The sequence below is a fragment of the Abramis brama genome (assembly GCF_963993115.1).
Source record: "Abramis brama genome assembly, chromosome: 15".
Classification (NCBI taxonomy): Eukaryota; Metazoa; Chordata; class Actinopteri; order Cypriniformes; family Leuciscidae; genus Abramis; species Abramis brama.
In genome coordinates, this window is record NC_139977.1 from 6,941,558 (window position 1) to 6,957,614 (window position 16,057).

A 16,057-nucleotide genomic window follows, 5' to 3' on the forward strand; every position below is an offset into this window, starting at 1 on the left:
TAGATGTATGACTGAGTGTTATTTATTTTTTAGAACTAAATATTAAACATAATTTTAACCACAGACCCTATTTTATGCAAATCCAAAACTATAATTCTAAAAAAACATTTGAATTTCCAAAGGATAATCAAGAATTAGGCTGCATCAGAAATTGCACACTGTGACTTCCCTACAGTAGGCGAAAAACGGTATGTCAAAAAAAAGAAGTATGTCAGTACTCATAAAAGAGTAGGCAAAAAATATACCAGATGACGTACTTTTTCCGGTGAGATTCTGAAGTGTGCATATGATGGACACTTTACTATACCATGAGGCCATGGGAGAGGATTCATGAAGGTAGTTCATGTGAAAAGGGCAACATGGTGAATGTAGTATGTCCAGATTACATTCATTCTATACACAATCATACTATATTTTAGCAGTTGCAAATTAATTACTTCAAATTACTATTCAATTAAAGTACCTAATCAAGAGAGCGTGATTTCGGATGCAGCCTTAGCCTCATGTTTGGCCTACATTACTGAAAGCATGTTGGTGTCATTGTGCTAAATATTTTTTATGGGTAGCCTACTTTAAAAAAAAAAAAAAAAAAAAATTCTCATCTCATTTATTACAATTAAACATTTCCCTTTCTTAGTGTTTTCAGTTAGATTTCAGTATAATTGGAGACAGACAGTGTAACTAGCTTTATAAGCTAGTCATATAATGGCCTAACATCCTTCAGTTGCTTTTCATTGTTACAGTCACCATTTGTGGATAGCATAGAAATGAATGGATAGGGCCGACTTCTCTTATAAAACAGGTCATTTTTGTAGGAGATCCCAAATATAGATCACTCCAAAATGAATATCTAATAGAAAAATGTTGAATATTAGCTGACAAGCAGTCACTTTTGTTTCCACAACAGAAGCAGTTCATTCAGCAATGTGAAGTGTATCTCCCCCATTTACTTTCATTCAAACAGATCAGCTTCTTATCTTTCCTGTCAGGATCCTCATACTTTACTGTTGTTTTCTTTTAGCTAACCCTGCATCTTCCCCTTGGGAGACAATTTACTCTCAACTAATTTTCTTGGCTGCCTGCATTTAGATTAGGTTTAGGAATTATTCATTCTGATTATATTATCATAATAATATTAGGATTAAATATTTTTAAATTTTATGAAAAAAAAAAAAGTTGACAACAAGCAGCGTTGTCATAATTACAGCAGAAATACGGGAAATCTGATATTTGGAGGACAACGGGGGCCCACGACTCAAAAAAAAGTTGAGAATCGTATTATCACCATGTGTAATAAACTCATATTTGCCCGTGTGTGTAGTGAGCGCTTCTTCCCATAGAGGACGCACTTCCGGTTTCTGCAGCCTAAACGTACACAGTGACGTCATCGTCCCCATGACCCGGAAGTTCTGCTGCTATTTCTTGACACGTAGTTAGCGGTGTTGGCGGAGTCTTGGGCGATTAACGGTGTGAGTAAAACTGCAGAGTTTACTTCATTACATCTGTGTATTTGAGCTGTGTTACATGTTTGAAGGTGTGTGTAGGGCAGTGTTTGAATAGGGCTGACAGTGATTGTATGTGCCGTTGCAGTGCTTTAGTTGAGCTGTGCTAACTGAACCCAAACAAAACAAACATTATTTATGCTAAAATCACATTAAATATGTGTGACTGTTCTACAAAAATGTGAAAAACAGAATTAGCGTGGCATGCTTTTGTTAAACATACAATCTGATCTATAATATATGGTTCTCATCTGACAAAAAAAGGCCGTGTATTTTTAACATGTATCATTGTAACTTAATAGCAAGTTATTTTACATATACCATGGTAATATCATGCTTCTTTGGACGTGTACAGTGGTAATACCGTTGTTTTACTATGGCAATATCATTGTACTGTGATTGTTATACCACAGTTTTTTCAGTTTCATGGGTATTAAAATCTGATTCTGTCTCTTTACCATAGTACCTTTTTGTGTATGTTGATTCTTTATCCAGATCATTTGTGTTTGATTCATTAATATCATCCATATGTTCTTGTCAATTAATATAATTTGCATGCTTTAAACCTTATTTGTTACAACATCATTTATGTGTGTGATTTAAATAACATCCTAAATGTAGTTCTTCAGCTCCACCCAAATAATCTGCTTGTCTTTGATACTATTGGATACAATCTGATTTAATAATATTGTCCATTGCTGACTGATTTTTCTGCTTCATGTCTTCCAGGCTGCTTGCAATGGCAGGGTTTGACAACTTCAACACTGACTTTTACCAGTCTAGTTACAGTGTAGATGACCAGAACCAAGCAGGATACGGTTACAGCAACACAGAGGACCCGTACACCAAGTATGCAAGTCCTGATGTTATTATTATTATAATATAGCCCTGTTTGTCAAGTCAGTTTTATATTTGTATAGCTCTTTTCCACAATACACATTGTTTCAGAGCTGCTTTACAGAAAATCATGATCTTAAAGTTTTTAATTTCTTACTATCCTCATGCCTTATGTCACATTTAACAGATTTGAGCTGTTCCATGATATAGTTTACAGTTTGCGAAGGTATAGACAATTCAGCAGTTGAGATTTGCTATTTAGTAGATATCTCTTGAAGTGAGTATACTTGTGTATGTGGTTAAAGTTGGATATACTTAAATATTGAACTTTATATTTAAAGCTGTGTGTATATTTAGAGCTGTGTGATATTATAGTTTACATTTTACAACAATATAAAGAATCACACAGCTGAAATTTGCTATGTAGTTTGCATTGTTTTGGGTCAAATGTATGAATGTGGGTAAAGTTGCATGCACTATATATTAGGGGTGCCCCTGACTAAAGACTTTTCTAGTCAACTAGTAGTCCCTCATTTAAGCGACTAGATGGACATGTATGATAGTATTAATTGCTTAAATATATACTTGGGGTTAGGGAGTGGCATCGGAAAATGGTTTCAGGGCCATGTAAAGAAGCTACTACTTACATGTTGTCACAGTCACCAACTCAGTAACCTGTCAGCACTACACTTCCCAGCATCCCTCCTGGTCCCCACCTGCACTCAGTCAGCCATCACCTCTCCTGCTGCAGATCATCACCAATCACCCGAGTACTGCACTCCTTGATCAGCACATCCTTTATATGCCTCGTTCTTCCTTCACTATGGGTCTGGTCTCGTCACAACGAGCTTGGCTTACGGCACTTCAGAGTTCCTACTGGCGGTGCGAATATCTGGTGCGAAAGCCCCTAATGCCCCGTTCTTCCTGGTCTCGTCGATGTCACTACGACAAATAGACTCCTTACCCGAACACTCACCTGAGATTGTCATCCGTATCCTGTCTCCCGTCTGTCTTCAACCCATCGTCAAGATCCAGTTGCCCTGTCTTCGCCCGTCTTCATCACCTGCACGGAAACCCACTTCAGTCACCATCCAGCTAAGTCACCATCTGCTTCGTTCAGTCACCATTCACTCTTCATTGCCTGGTTCCCACTACTGCTTCACCACTCTGCTTCAATTAAGACTGTTTTACACTTACAAAAAGTGTAAGTCTGTTCCCTTCTGTGTGTGTGACAGAAGACCAGACCTTAAAAATTAGAAGCTTGGAAATCGCTTCTATAAATGTTGGCCTGTTGACTAGCAGAAGGATGTTGGAAGGAACAACAGTTTTTATTTTCCAGAACGGCAGAAGCCTGGAGCAATGTGTCACGGAGTTTGTCACCATCAGCCACCGAGCCACTTGCAGTGACCTCACCCTTATGGAGGGATTTTGGTGCGTGCTGGATGATGAGCATCACCACTTTGTGATGCCTCGAGGAGACCCAGTATGGACGCTTGAAAGATATATCTACTTTGCGCTCTGGATAGATGGGTCCTCGTTCATCGTTGGCAGAGCAGGTGAAGACACCACCACCACTCAACCACAGTCACCCTTGTCCACTCCCAAGTCTCGTCCCTCCGAGACCACCCTTCCCGAGTCTCGTCCTGCAGAGACCACCCTTCCAGAGGCTCTCAAGATGGCCGCCACTGTTCCAGAGCCTCGTCCCCAGACGGCCACTGCCATTACAGAGCCCTCATCCAAGATGTCCGCCGCCACTCCAGAGCCTCGTCCAGCTCAGTCACCAACTCAGTAACCTGTCAGCACTACACTTTCCAGCATCCCTCCTGGTCCCCACCTGCACTCAGTCAGCCATCACCACTCCTGCTGCAGATCTTCACCAATCACCTGAGTACTGACTCGCTGCACCTGCACTCCTTCATCAGCACATCCTTTATATAGGGGCTTTCACACCGGAGGAACCTTTTCATAGGCTACGTTTACACTTGGCATTAACATGCGACCTGTATTCGGATGTTGTCCACATACACATTGAAAAGACGAGTGTAAACGCGCTTCTGATGGGAATGTTATCCGATCAGCGTGTCCAGGTTCGGAGGTAGTCGAGGACGCATTGTGATTGGATCCCAGTGTAATGTAAACGCAATCCAGCCATCGTGTCTGCATTCACAGGTGGACGTCACACAAAACCCCCCCACTGTGTCCTGATTGGCTTGTGATCCGATCTGCTTGATCGGATCACGGTGATCGCAAGTTAATGCCAAGTGTAAACGCAGCCATTGTTCCTAGTACTATTGGCAGAAGTACCTGGATGTCAGCGTGTTCGCACCGCAGGAACTAGGAACGATTTTAGTTCTAGGAACTCTTTTGGAGGAACTAATTTAGCTCCTACTTCAGAGTCAGGTCTAAACCAGCACTATAGGAACTATCCGTGACGTTAGTGTACGCGGATTGGCCGAACGCACGCGAAACTCCAGCACCCGCCATTTTTTAAAAAGCTTTGTAAACACACAGATTATAGCCTATATATTTACTCCAGAAACTAACTCTACGATCATGGAAAACAGTGATAGATGGGCCTCTTAACCTTTACACTGAGGAGAAAATCCAACGCAACTTTGAGGGGACCAAGAGAAACGTGATCATTTATTTCTGCTCAGCTAGCAACACTGGACATCAACCACACGTCATACGCTAATAACTTTTCATACACTATCTACTTTCTACATATAACAGTTCTCTCTAATAACGTGTTAGACAAGATCGTAAACTAATGAACATGGAGAATGCGAGCACTGTTTGTCGTTCTCAGCGCCGTCAAAATAAAGGTCTGTCGCGCCGTCAAAATAAGTCACAACAGAGCGCAGCTTGCGTCACTTCAGAGTTCCTTCAAAAAAACAGACGCATGATCGTGCCAGCATTGCTTTAGACTGAGGTTGCGGAAGGTCAGCTTGTCAGTGCTCAGACCATACGCCACACACTGCAACATGTCGGTTTGCATGGCCTTCGTCCCAGAAGGAAGACTCTTCTGAAGCTGGCTCACAAGAAAGCCTGCGCAAATAGTTTGCTGAAAGCAACCTGTCCAAGAGCATGAATTACTGGAACCATGTCCTGTGGTCTGATGAGATGATAACGACCCCAAACACTCCGCCAAGATGACAACTGCCTTGCTGAGGAAGCTGAAGGTGAGGTTGATGGAGTGGCCAAGTATGTCTCCAGACCTGAACCCTATTGAGCACCTGTGGGGCGTCCTCAAGCGGAAGGTGCGTCTAACATCCAGCATCTCCATGATGTCATTATGGAGGAGTGGAAGAGGATCCCAGCAACAACCTGTGCAGCTCTGGTGAACTCCATGCCCAGGAGGATTAAGGCAGTGCTAGATAGCAATGGTGCTCACACAAAAACAACATTATTGTTATTTTGACAATAATGGCTGTATGTTGAGTTATTTTCAGAGGACAGTAAATATATATACTGCTATACAAGCAGCACACTGACTACTCTAAAATATATCCAAGTTTCATTTCTATAGTATTGTCACATACTAAAATGTTTGCTAAAATGTGAGGGGAGTACTCACTTCTGTGAGATGCTGAAGTTGGTTGATCATACAATTTGCATTTTGCAACCGTATTAACAATAAAGCAGTTGAGATTTGCTGTTGTTATATTGCTATAAGTGAGCACACTATTAATGCAGACAAAGTTGTATATACTTCTATATCCAACTTTGTATAGAGAGAGGTGTGATAAAATTTTGCAACAATATAGACAATCAAGCAGCTGAGATTTGTCATATATTATGTATTGTTTACAATGTAGAGTATCTGTCTGTTGGTAAAGTTGGATATACTCTATATTCGACATTAAATATATCACGAGGCGATAATATATGACGGTAATCACCACATCATAATGCAAATTTGTATTTTTCAAAAAAGTACGAGGTGTTTTTATTTCATAATTGTAGTGAAATAACAAGCACTATTCTTGTCTTAGCCTGTTAATGCACGTGCTGAGTGTGAGAATGTGTCCGTCACCTGATTCTGACTTTAAATCTCTGTTTGCGTCCGACAGACCGTATGGCCAGTATGATTACTCTCAGCCGATGGGCTACACGGGTGCCCCGGGGATGATGCCGCCCCAGCAGCCGTACACGGGGCAGATCTTCCAGCCCACGCCAGCGTTTACACCCGCCTCCCCACAGTCCATGTACGGCAGCAGCTTTGAGGACGAGCCCCCGTTGCTGGAGGGTGAGTGAGACTTTGCCTTGTCGTTCTTCACATGAAAATGAGAGTTTGGTAATAATATTCTAGCCCGAATATTCTAGCCCGATCTAAACCGATGTTGCTTTTTTTTTTTTTTTTTTTTTTTTTTTTATGGCTGATGCTGATATTTTTGAGAGCAGGGTGGCCGATGGCCGACATATTTATAATTTATATTTATTTTACCTGATATTTAATAAATCTGAAATAAATAAAACCAGACTTTTACTTTAGATGGCAACTTTTTGATTGTGAAATCCTGTTATAGTATTTTTCACAAATAAAGAAGTTGTTAAAAATACATGAATAAAAAAGCTAGGCTAAGTAAACACTGCAGCTAACAGGGCACACAGTAATCTGGTAAGTTTGTGCGCACCGGGAATCATATTTTTTCAAATAAAGACTAGTTAACACTAATTTTACATACACAGTGAAAATGCCACGAATATGACATAGTGGGGAACTGGATATAGTGTTGCATAATTTGTGATAGTGCATCTTCAGTAAAGCTGAACTGTCCGCATTCAGTTCACATGGGCTGTTACACACATGTCTGCGAGGCTTGGGAAATGAAATATTTATTCGATTTTCAAAGATTTGTTTAAATTGGGGGTTGGCAGCCTATTGTACGTGGAGGGGCTGTATATTCGGAGATGTTCAACTAAGTATATTGAGTCCTATTCAACATTCCCCACACACATCAAAATGCGTGTGGAAACATACCTGGTCACTTCATGTGTTTTTTCTGATCGGATGGCTGTCCAATCGTGAAAAGACCAGTGGTAAATGCTTTCCGAAAGAGTATTCCAGATGAAACTGGACACATTGCATCTGGTTGTTGAAGCCACATATGTAATTTGCTAACTCTTTATTTTAAGGTGACGTAGTTAGTGTTGTCAAAAGTACCGACTTTGGTACCAAGTTGGTACTGACGTTTTAAAAATGTGACGCTTTGAGCGCTGTTGAGCGGAATCGTAAACACCCCTGATTGGCCACTGTGTTCACGCCCTCATCTGATATGACTGTGATTGGCTACAATGATCAGCGCTTCAAAAACATGTTGTAAATAAACATCAATGATGCTTTTCACAGAGCGTTTGCACAAATACACACGGGAGCGTTTGAAAACAGGACCGGTCCGCTGATAGACGCCTGCTTGTGCTCTCAAACGCTCCTGTGCGCTGATCAGTGCGTGAACACAGTGGCCAATCAGAGGTGTCATATGTTCATTTTACGTGCATTAACTTTACTTTCATATGAAAAAAATGAAGATGATAAACATAGCTTGAATATCCTTTTCATACTGCAATGGCTCATCAATACGTGGCAGTAAAGTGAAATGTGGACCTTTTCTTTTCCAAACCCTCTTTCCTTTTTCAAATTTAGACTTTTTGGTCTATGAACTTTTGCTCTGCAAATACATTAAGACATTAATTTGTCATTTTATTTTAATTTCTGAATGATTGTGTGTGCAAGCGCAAGCATGTTTGTGCAGCCCCAGTGGGAAGGAGAAATGTGTGTGAGTGTAGGAAAGAAGCTAAATGTATTTTATAGAAGTTATTTGAACTTGCATCTAACTAACAGATGAAATAATAATAATTTCATGTGTAATTTCACAGTTCACTTTTGGGCCGAACAATTTGGTTTAAATGATTTTATCTATTGCATTTTTTTTTTGTTTAAAAAAATGTGTATATTGACAGTCTTTACACAAATTAATCTTCGTACTAAAAAAAAAGAAGAAGTTATTTAGCTGTTCTGGGTCAAAATGGATCCGAAAAGTTTGGGTCCTTGTTTGTCGTTGATTGAGGATTTCTTTTTTTTTTCTTTTTTCTTTTTTTAACTCTGTTACATTCATATTTTTCTGTAGTACTTTGGTATACATGTAGAATCGTTTTCAGAATCAGCGATTCCCTTCTTTTAGTCACACTGCGTGATTCCCAGGGGTGAGTTTATTCTTGTTCACAGAGAAATCAATAATGCATTGTCTCTGCGCCCAAAAGCCAGAACTCTGAGCTTTACAAAACAAACAAGCGTCACCTGAGGCCGTGTCCCTGCATACTGACGTTAAGTAGACCTTGTGAAAGCCACTTGCCCCAGTTCTTCAGAGAGATGTGGAGAAAGCCACTTCACTGATGTCTGCTGCTCGCTGTTGTCATCCAGTATCGGAAGTGCATTTATCATGCTGTGCAATAATGCCAATTCTAATCTTCTGCCTTTTAAGTGCTGCTCACTGAGGCAAGCATTACTCGTTATCATTAGAAAATAAGCAGTGAATTTAAGTCATGTGATGCATGAGGGGAGCATCAAACAGTAAATTATATCATAGAGATATGGGATTAGATTTGTTGTATATTTCCAGATAAATACCGTTAAGGTACGATCCACAATTCTCAAATTAAACAACTGAATAGAATGAGAAGTTTAAAAAAAAAACTAATTTACAAAGAAATATGTCATAAACACTGCTCTGTCTATCATTTGTCAATTACTGGATGCATATGTGGAGATTTCGGGTGTCAAGATGCCTGTAGTACAGGGGTTCCCAAGCTTTTCTCAGCCGGACCCTTTGGCATGAAGTGTTTTCTTGAAGCACCCCCTGAGATTGTAAGTTAATATTTCAATAATTTAACAACGCATTCCCCCATTTGGGAAACCCTGGCCTAGTAGCACGTGGCGAGTTGTGCAGGGCAAACAGTTATTCTTTCAAAAAAAGTGAAAATGTGTTTTCCATTTGCAGAGCTGGGGATCAACTTTGACCACATCTGGCAGAAAACTCTGACTGTGCTGCACCCGCTGAAGGCAGCAGATGGCAGTATAATGAACGAAACAGATCTGGCTGGTCCCATGGTGTTCTGTTTGGCTTTCGGGGCGACGCTACTCTTGGTGAGAGACAAATGCTTCATCTTAAATCTTAAGATGAATAAAGAAGTGCCAACCACATAAGCACATGTTTTTCTTCTTGCTCATTTTAGACGGGTAAGATCCAGTTTGGTTACGTGTACGGGATCAGTGCCATCGGGTGCCTGGGCATGTACTGCCTGCTCAACCTCATGAGCATGACGGGGGTTTCGTTTGGGTGTGTCGCTAGTGTCCTGGGGTACTGCCTGCTCCCCATGATCATCCTGTCCAGTTTCGGGGTCCTCTTCTCCTTACAGTAAGTCACGCTTTACAACCTTTTCAGTTAGGTTGTTCTCTAACTTTTTACACTTTGAGATTTCAAGTAATGTCAAAATAGAATTATTTAGTTTACAATTTTTTTTTTAAGATAAAAGTATATATTTTAAATAAAACATTTTCTAAATATGTCAAAAAAATGTATGCATATATGTAATAACGTACGCAACCAGTCAAAAGTCTCTTATGCCCACAGAGTCTGCATTTATTTGATCAATAAGTAAAATGGTAATAAGTAAAATGTACAATATTATTACATTTTAAAATAATTGTATTATATTGTAAAATGTAATTTATTCCTGTGATCAAAGCTGAATATTCAGCATCATTACTCCAGTCTTTAGTGTCACATGATCTTTGGGGTCACATGATTCTAATATGCTGATTTGCTGCTCAATTATAATTCATGGTTCTTAATATGAATGTTGAAAATAGTTTTTGCTTCTTAATGTTTTTTTGTGGAAACTGAGATAACTTTTTTTCAGGATTCTTTGTTGAATAGAAACTTCAGAAGAACAGTATTTATTTGAAATGGAAATCTTTTGTAACATTATTTCTTTACCCTCTTATCTTTTGATCAATTTCTTGTGCCCTTGCTGAATAAAATATTACTATTAAATTTAAAACTCACTCCAAACTTAATGGTGTAGGGTAGTGTATCAAGGTTTCTACAAAAATATTAAGCAGCAAAAACTGTTTTCAATGTGTACAATATTTCTTGAGCATCAAATCATATTAGAATGATTTCTGAATAATCATGTGACACTGAAGACTTTAATAGTAATGATGCTGAAAATTCAGCTTTGATCACATGAATAAATTACATTTTATAAGATATTCAAATAGAAAAGTTATTTTAAATTCTAATAATATTACAGTTATTACTGTATTTTTGATCAGCCTTGGTGAGCATAAACGCCTCCTTTCAAAAACATTAGAAAATCTTACATTTGAACAGTAGTGTATGTTTTAATATGCAATAAACTATTAAAATATATATATTAATATTAATTATTAATACCATAATCTATACAAAAAAATGTTAATGAATATTCTAACTTTTTTTTTATTTTATTTTTTCAGCACTGCCACCTAATAATCAGCTAAATATCAGTCAGTTAGAATAGGCTTGGTCTAATCAAATTTGAATTGGTCATTTGGTCGCAGGAAATAAACTGGCAAAGTCCCGCAATGCGTGGCTGACAGATGGTTAACACGGCTGGTCCATGTGGTAATTATATTGGGCAGGACATCCAAAGTGTGGGGACATTTTAAGAGGTGGCACCCCGACAAATCTCGCAAGAATTCCGACTTGCTTTACGGCACGACGTCACACACATCAGTACAGTGATGTCACGTTTATTTATACCACTCTATACAATATTGCTTTAAAGCTTTCCAGAAAGTTTGCTTTAGCAAGCTGTTTTGAGCTCCTGGAACAAACACAAAACAAGCTCTGTTTTGGCCGGATTTTGTTTGAAATGACGACACACCAGGTCGTTATATATAGCTAGCTAGTTTATAATAGACCTTGATAGTGCTGTCACTATTTCTAGGCAACAGCGGGAATACAATTCATTTGCTCAAAACAACACCGATTTGACCAATTGCATTAAAGGCTACACTGCAACCTGGACAGTTATTGTAATGTAGGCTGCACACAAATGAATGTTAATTAAAGAATCAAGTAAACGTCTCCTATAAACTGCATGTTGAAATTAGACTAGCACTTAACCATGAACACATGGTATTACACACATGGCTTTAAATTGGTTTATTTCATTAGCAAACATGTAACTATAATTCAGTTCTTTCCATCGATCAATTTCTTCGAAGCATTTGATCTTCGTCAGAGCGTCCACAAATATTTCTACAGTGTTGTTGGCAGGGCAGCCACAGCGAATTTTTACGCTCTCACTGGCGGCGGTGTGAACGCACAGTTATGCATCTTATCTATTTTAAGTGTTGTTCTATAAAACCATATGATTACTTGCTTTTGATGCTTAATTTGAAGCAACTATTATTGCCTCATTGTTAATATATATGTATTTTAAGGCATTTTAAAGGCTTAGGTCTCCTTTTATTTACACAAAAAAAAAAATCTGATTAATCGTCAAAATAATCAGCCGATTACTAAAATAATTGTTAGTGACAGCCCTAGACCTAACCTGGTGTTTTCCTGTGTCTCTCAGGGGCATGATGGGTATCATTATAACAGCCTCCATCATTGGTTGGTGCAGTTTTTCGGCCTCTAAAATCTTCATCTCTGCTTTGGCCATGGACGGGCAGCAGCTGCTGGTGGCGTATCCCTGCGCACTGCTGTACGGAGTCTTCGCCCTCATCTCCGTTTTTTGATCTCTCAACCTCTTTTAATGGACAAAAGGACCACCAATACGCAACACCTTTTATTTGAGGACTGCTTTTGATAACGCACACCCGCTCACCGAGTGTGTCCAGTGTTTATCATGCTCTAAGAGAATGTGGCATTCATTTCTTCTGCTTTATTCTATTCTTCTGCCCACCTACACTGAGAAATGTTCTTGCTTGCGTAATGCAGGTTAAAACGTAGTTCTTTTTCTTTTAAACATGCACCGCGTTCTATTGTGTTTTGCAAAATACTTTAACCAAGCCAGAAAATGAAGTGTGTTTATCGAAGAGAAGAATCAATGCAAAGGGCACACGTCTCCTCCTACACAACACTGCTTTTCTCTCCAGAACGTTTTTTGCAAAGTGCACTAGTAATTGTTCTTTCTTGGAATAGTTTTCCTTTACATTCCTGAAATGCTGTCGATTTGTTCGGCCTGTGTTCATTCGCACGCTTGGGTCAGTGAGTGCCATTTCACACATTTTCCATAATGTACTAGGTAAATTAAATGGAACGATACAAATAATCACTCTTTTGTGCATCTTTTTCAAGCCGATTTGAAGGAATAGTTTAGCCAAAAAAATAAAAATGCTTTCATTTACTCACCCACAATATGGTTCCAAACTTGTTTGACTTTCTTTCAGGAGTCATATAAGGAGAATAATTACCCAGTTCATTGGATTTGGATGGGGGAAAGCATGTCAAATTATATGTGTGTGTTCCATTGGAGAAAGTCATACTTGTTTGAAATGAGTAATTGATGATGAAATTTCTATTTTTGTGAACTTTCCCTCCAAGAGTTTATTTCAGACGGCTGCAGGTTGTTTATTGTCTGATTTGCATTTCACCCACTAACAATCTCATGTCTGCAAATTAGTCTTGGTAAACTCTGGCTGAATTTTGTTTGCATTACTGATTTATTTTCTTTCACACATTTATCTTTTGAAATACATGAGGGAGAGCCAAGGTTTAGCACCATTTGAAATAGTTCTTAAAGCTTTAAATCAAATTTACAGAACAAATCTTTCTGAATACGTATGGGCTCTTTGTTGATTTTAAGGAGCCAGTACCGTCCTCTCAAGTGGATGGGTATATTTATATACAATGTAACTTTGTTTTGTATATGCAGAAGAGTACAAATGTTTATATCAATCCTGTCTTGTGGAAAATCCGTGACCAACTGGTAGGGTGTTACACTTGTGTTGTTTCACAGGTTGTTTTAATTAAATAAAAGTACGTCTTTGGTTTGAATCATTTTGTTTGAAATGTCTTTATCTGTAATTCTTTAAAGCAGTGCTTCTCAATCTTTTAACTCCTCATTGTCCTTGATATTTGAAAGCCCCATGACCTTTTCAGTTGTTTGTGACACTGTATAAGGATTAAGCCACTGCTTTAAAGGGTTAGTTCACCCAGAAATGAAAATTCTGTCATCATTTACTCGTCGTTCCAAACCCGTAAAATTGGTTTTACGAACCCCATTGGTTCTTGCTGAAGCTCAAACGTGCTGCGTAATGCGAGAATGAACCTCATTGGTTCTTGCGGAAGCTCAAACGTGCTGCGTAACGCAAGAATTAACCTCATTGGTTCTTGCGGAAGCTCAAATGTGCTGTGTAACGCAAGAATTAACCTCATTGGTTCTTGCGGAAGCTCAAATGTGCTGCGTAACGCAAGAATGAACCTCATTGGTTCTTGCAGAAGCTCAAACGTGCTGCGTAACGCAAGAATTAACCTCATTGGTTCTTGCGGAAGCTCAAATGCGCTGCGTAATGCGAGAATGAACCTCATTGGTTCTTGCGGAAGCTCAAACGTGCTGCGTAACACAAGAATTAACCTCATTGGTTCTTGCGGAAGCTCAAATGTGCTGCGTAACGCAAGAATTAACCTCATTGGTTCTTGCGGAAGCTCAAATGTGCTGCGTAACGCAAGAATGAACCTCATTGGTTCTTGCAGAAACTCAAATGTGCTGCGTAACGCGAGAATGAACCTCATTGGTTCTTGCTGAAACTCAAACGTGATGCGTAACACAATAATGAACCTCATTGGTTCTTGCTGAAGCTCAAACGTGCTGCGTAACATGAGAATGAACCTCATTGGTTCTTGCAGAAGCTCAAACGTGCTGCGTAACGTGAGAATGAACCTCATTGGTTCTTGCAGAAGCTCAAACGTGCTGCGTAACGTGAGAATGAACCTCATTGGTTCTTGCTGAAGCTCAAACGTGCTGCGTAACACAATAATGAACCTCATTGGTTCTTGCAGAAGCTCAAACGTGCTGCGTAACGTGAGAATGAACCTCATTGGTTCTTGCTGAAGCTCAAACGTGCTGCGTAACACAATAATGAACCTCATTGGTTCTTGCTGAAGCTCAAACGTGATGCGTAACACAATAATGAACCTCATTGGTTCTTGCTGAAGCTCAAACGTGCTGTGTAACATGAGAATGAACCTCATTGGTTCTTGCTGAAGCTCAAACGTGATGCGTAACGTGAGAATGAACCTCATTGGTTCTTGCAGAAGCTCAAACGTGCTGCGTAACGTGAGAATGAACCTCATTGGTTCTTGCTGAAGCTCAAACGTGCTGCGTAACACAATAATGAACCTCATTGGTTCTTGCTGAAGCTCAAACGTGCTGCGTAACACAATAATGAACCTCATTGGTTCTTGCTGAAGCTCAAACGTGCTGCGTAACGTGAGAATGAACCTCATTGGTTCTTGCTGAAGCTCAAACGTGCTGCGTAACACAATAATGAACCTCATTGGTTCTTGCTGAAGCTCAAATGTGCTGCGTAACACAATAATGAACCTCATTGGTTCTTGCTGAAGCTCAAACGTGATGCGTAACAATAATGAACCTCATTGGTTCTTGCTGAAGCTCAAACGTGCTGCGTAACACGAGAATGAACCTCATTGGTTCTTGCTGAAGCTCAAACGTGATGCGTAACACGAGAATGAACCTCATTGGTTCTTGCTGAAGCTCAAACGTGATGCGTAACAATAATGAACCTCATTGGTTCTTGCTGAAGCTCAAACGTGCTGCGTAACCAAGCGGCAACCTCCCTGTCTCTCTCTTGAAACCAACACGGAAGTGAATTCAACGGCAATTCATCGACTGGCCGCTTGAGGCTGGGTGCAGAAGTGAGTCAAATCTGTATCTCCCCCATGTTAAAATACCCAACTTTACAGCAGAGAAAAATACGTTTACAGCCTGGTGCAAAAAGTGGCTTTGGTCAATATAGCTTATTTTTCCCTTCATGACAACTGTGAGGGGGGTGAATTTTTTATAATATATCCGTTTACATTATATTAAGCCTTAAAGTTATGCATAATTAAGAGTGTCCACTTTTGAGTGACAGGTGGATTCCCGCTGCAGTGGTCATTAGTCATCATTAGCCGTTTGTCTGCTGTTTGTTAGCCGTCATGTTATCTCAGCTAATTGTCTGACTGTAAAAATAAATAAATTCGGGAGTGACGCGCTACCAAGATGGCGACGGTCGTCCACGCCCACTTTAGGCTTCAAAAACGGTCTTCAGAAACCTACGGGTGACGTCACGGACACTACGTCCATATTTTTTTTACAGTCTATGTGCGTAACGTGAGAATGAACCTCATTGGTTCTTGCTGAAGCTCAAACGTGCCGCGTAACACGAGAATGAACCTCATTGGTTCTTGCTGAAGCTCAAACGTGCCGCGTAACGCGAGAATGAACCTCACTGGTTCTTGCTGAAGCTCAAATGTGCTGCGCAATGCGAGAATGAACCTCATTGGTTCTTGCTGAAACTCAAACGTGCTGCGTAATGCGAGAATGAACCTCATTGGTTCTTGCTGAAACTCAAACGTGCTGCGTAATGCGATAATGAACCTCATTGGTTCTTGCTGAAGCTCAAACGTGCTGCGTAATGCGAGAATGAACCTCATTGG

At 39.7% G+C, this 16,057-nt stretch overlaps 1 protein-coding gene across 1 annotated transcript; it reads left to right on the forward strand.

The window, feature by feature from the left end:
- Positions 1-1,353: 1,353 nt before the first annotated feature.
- yipf5 (Yip1 domain family, member 5) lies at positions 1,354-13,393 on the forward strand. Its single transcript, XM_084136678.1, has 6 exons — positions 1,354-1,467; positions 2,232-2,351; positions 6,413-6,588; positions 9,341-9,486; positions 9,576-9,757; positions 11,970-13,393. The coding sequence occupies exons 2-6, from the start codon at positions 2,242-2,244 to the stop codon at positions 12,130-12,132; spliced, it is 777 nt and encodes a 258-aa protein (XP_083992804.1). The 5' UTR covers positions 1,354-1,467; positions 2,232-2,241; the 3' UTR covers positions 12,133-13,393.
- Positions 13,394-16,057: the final 2,664 nt, after the last annotated feature.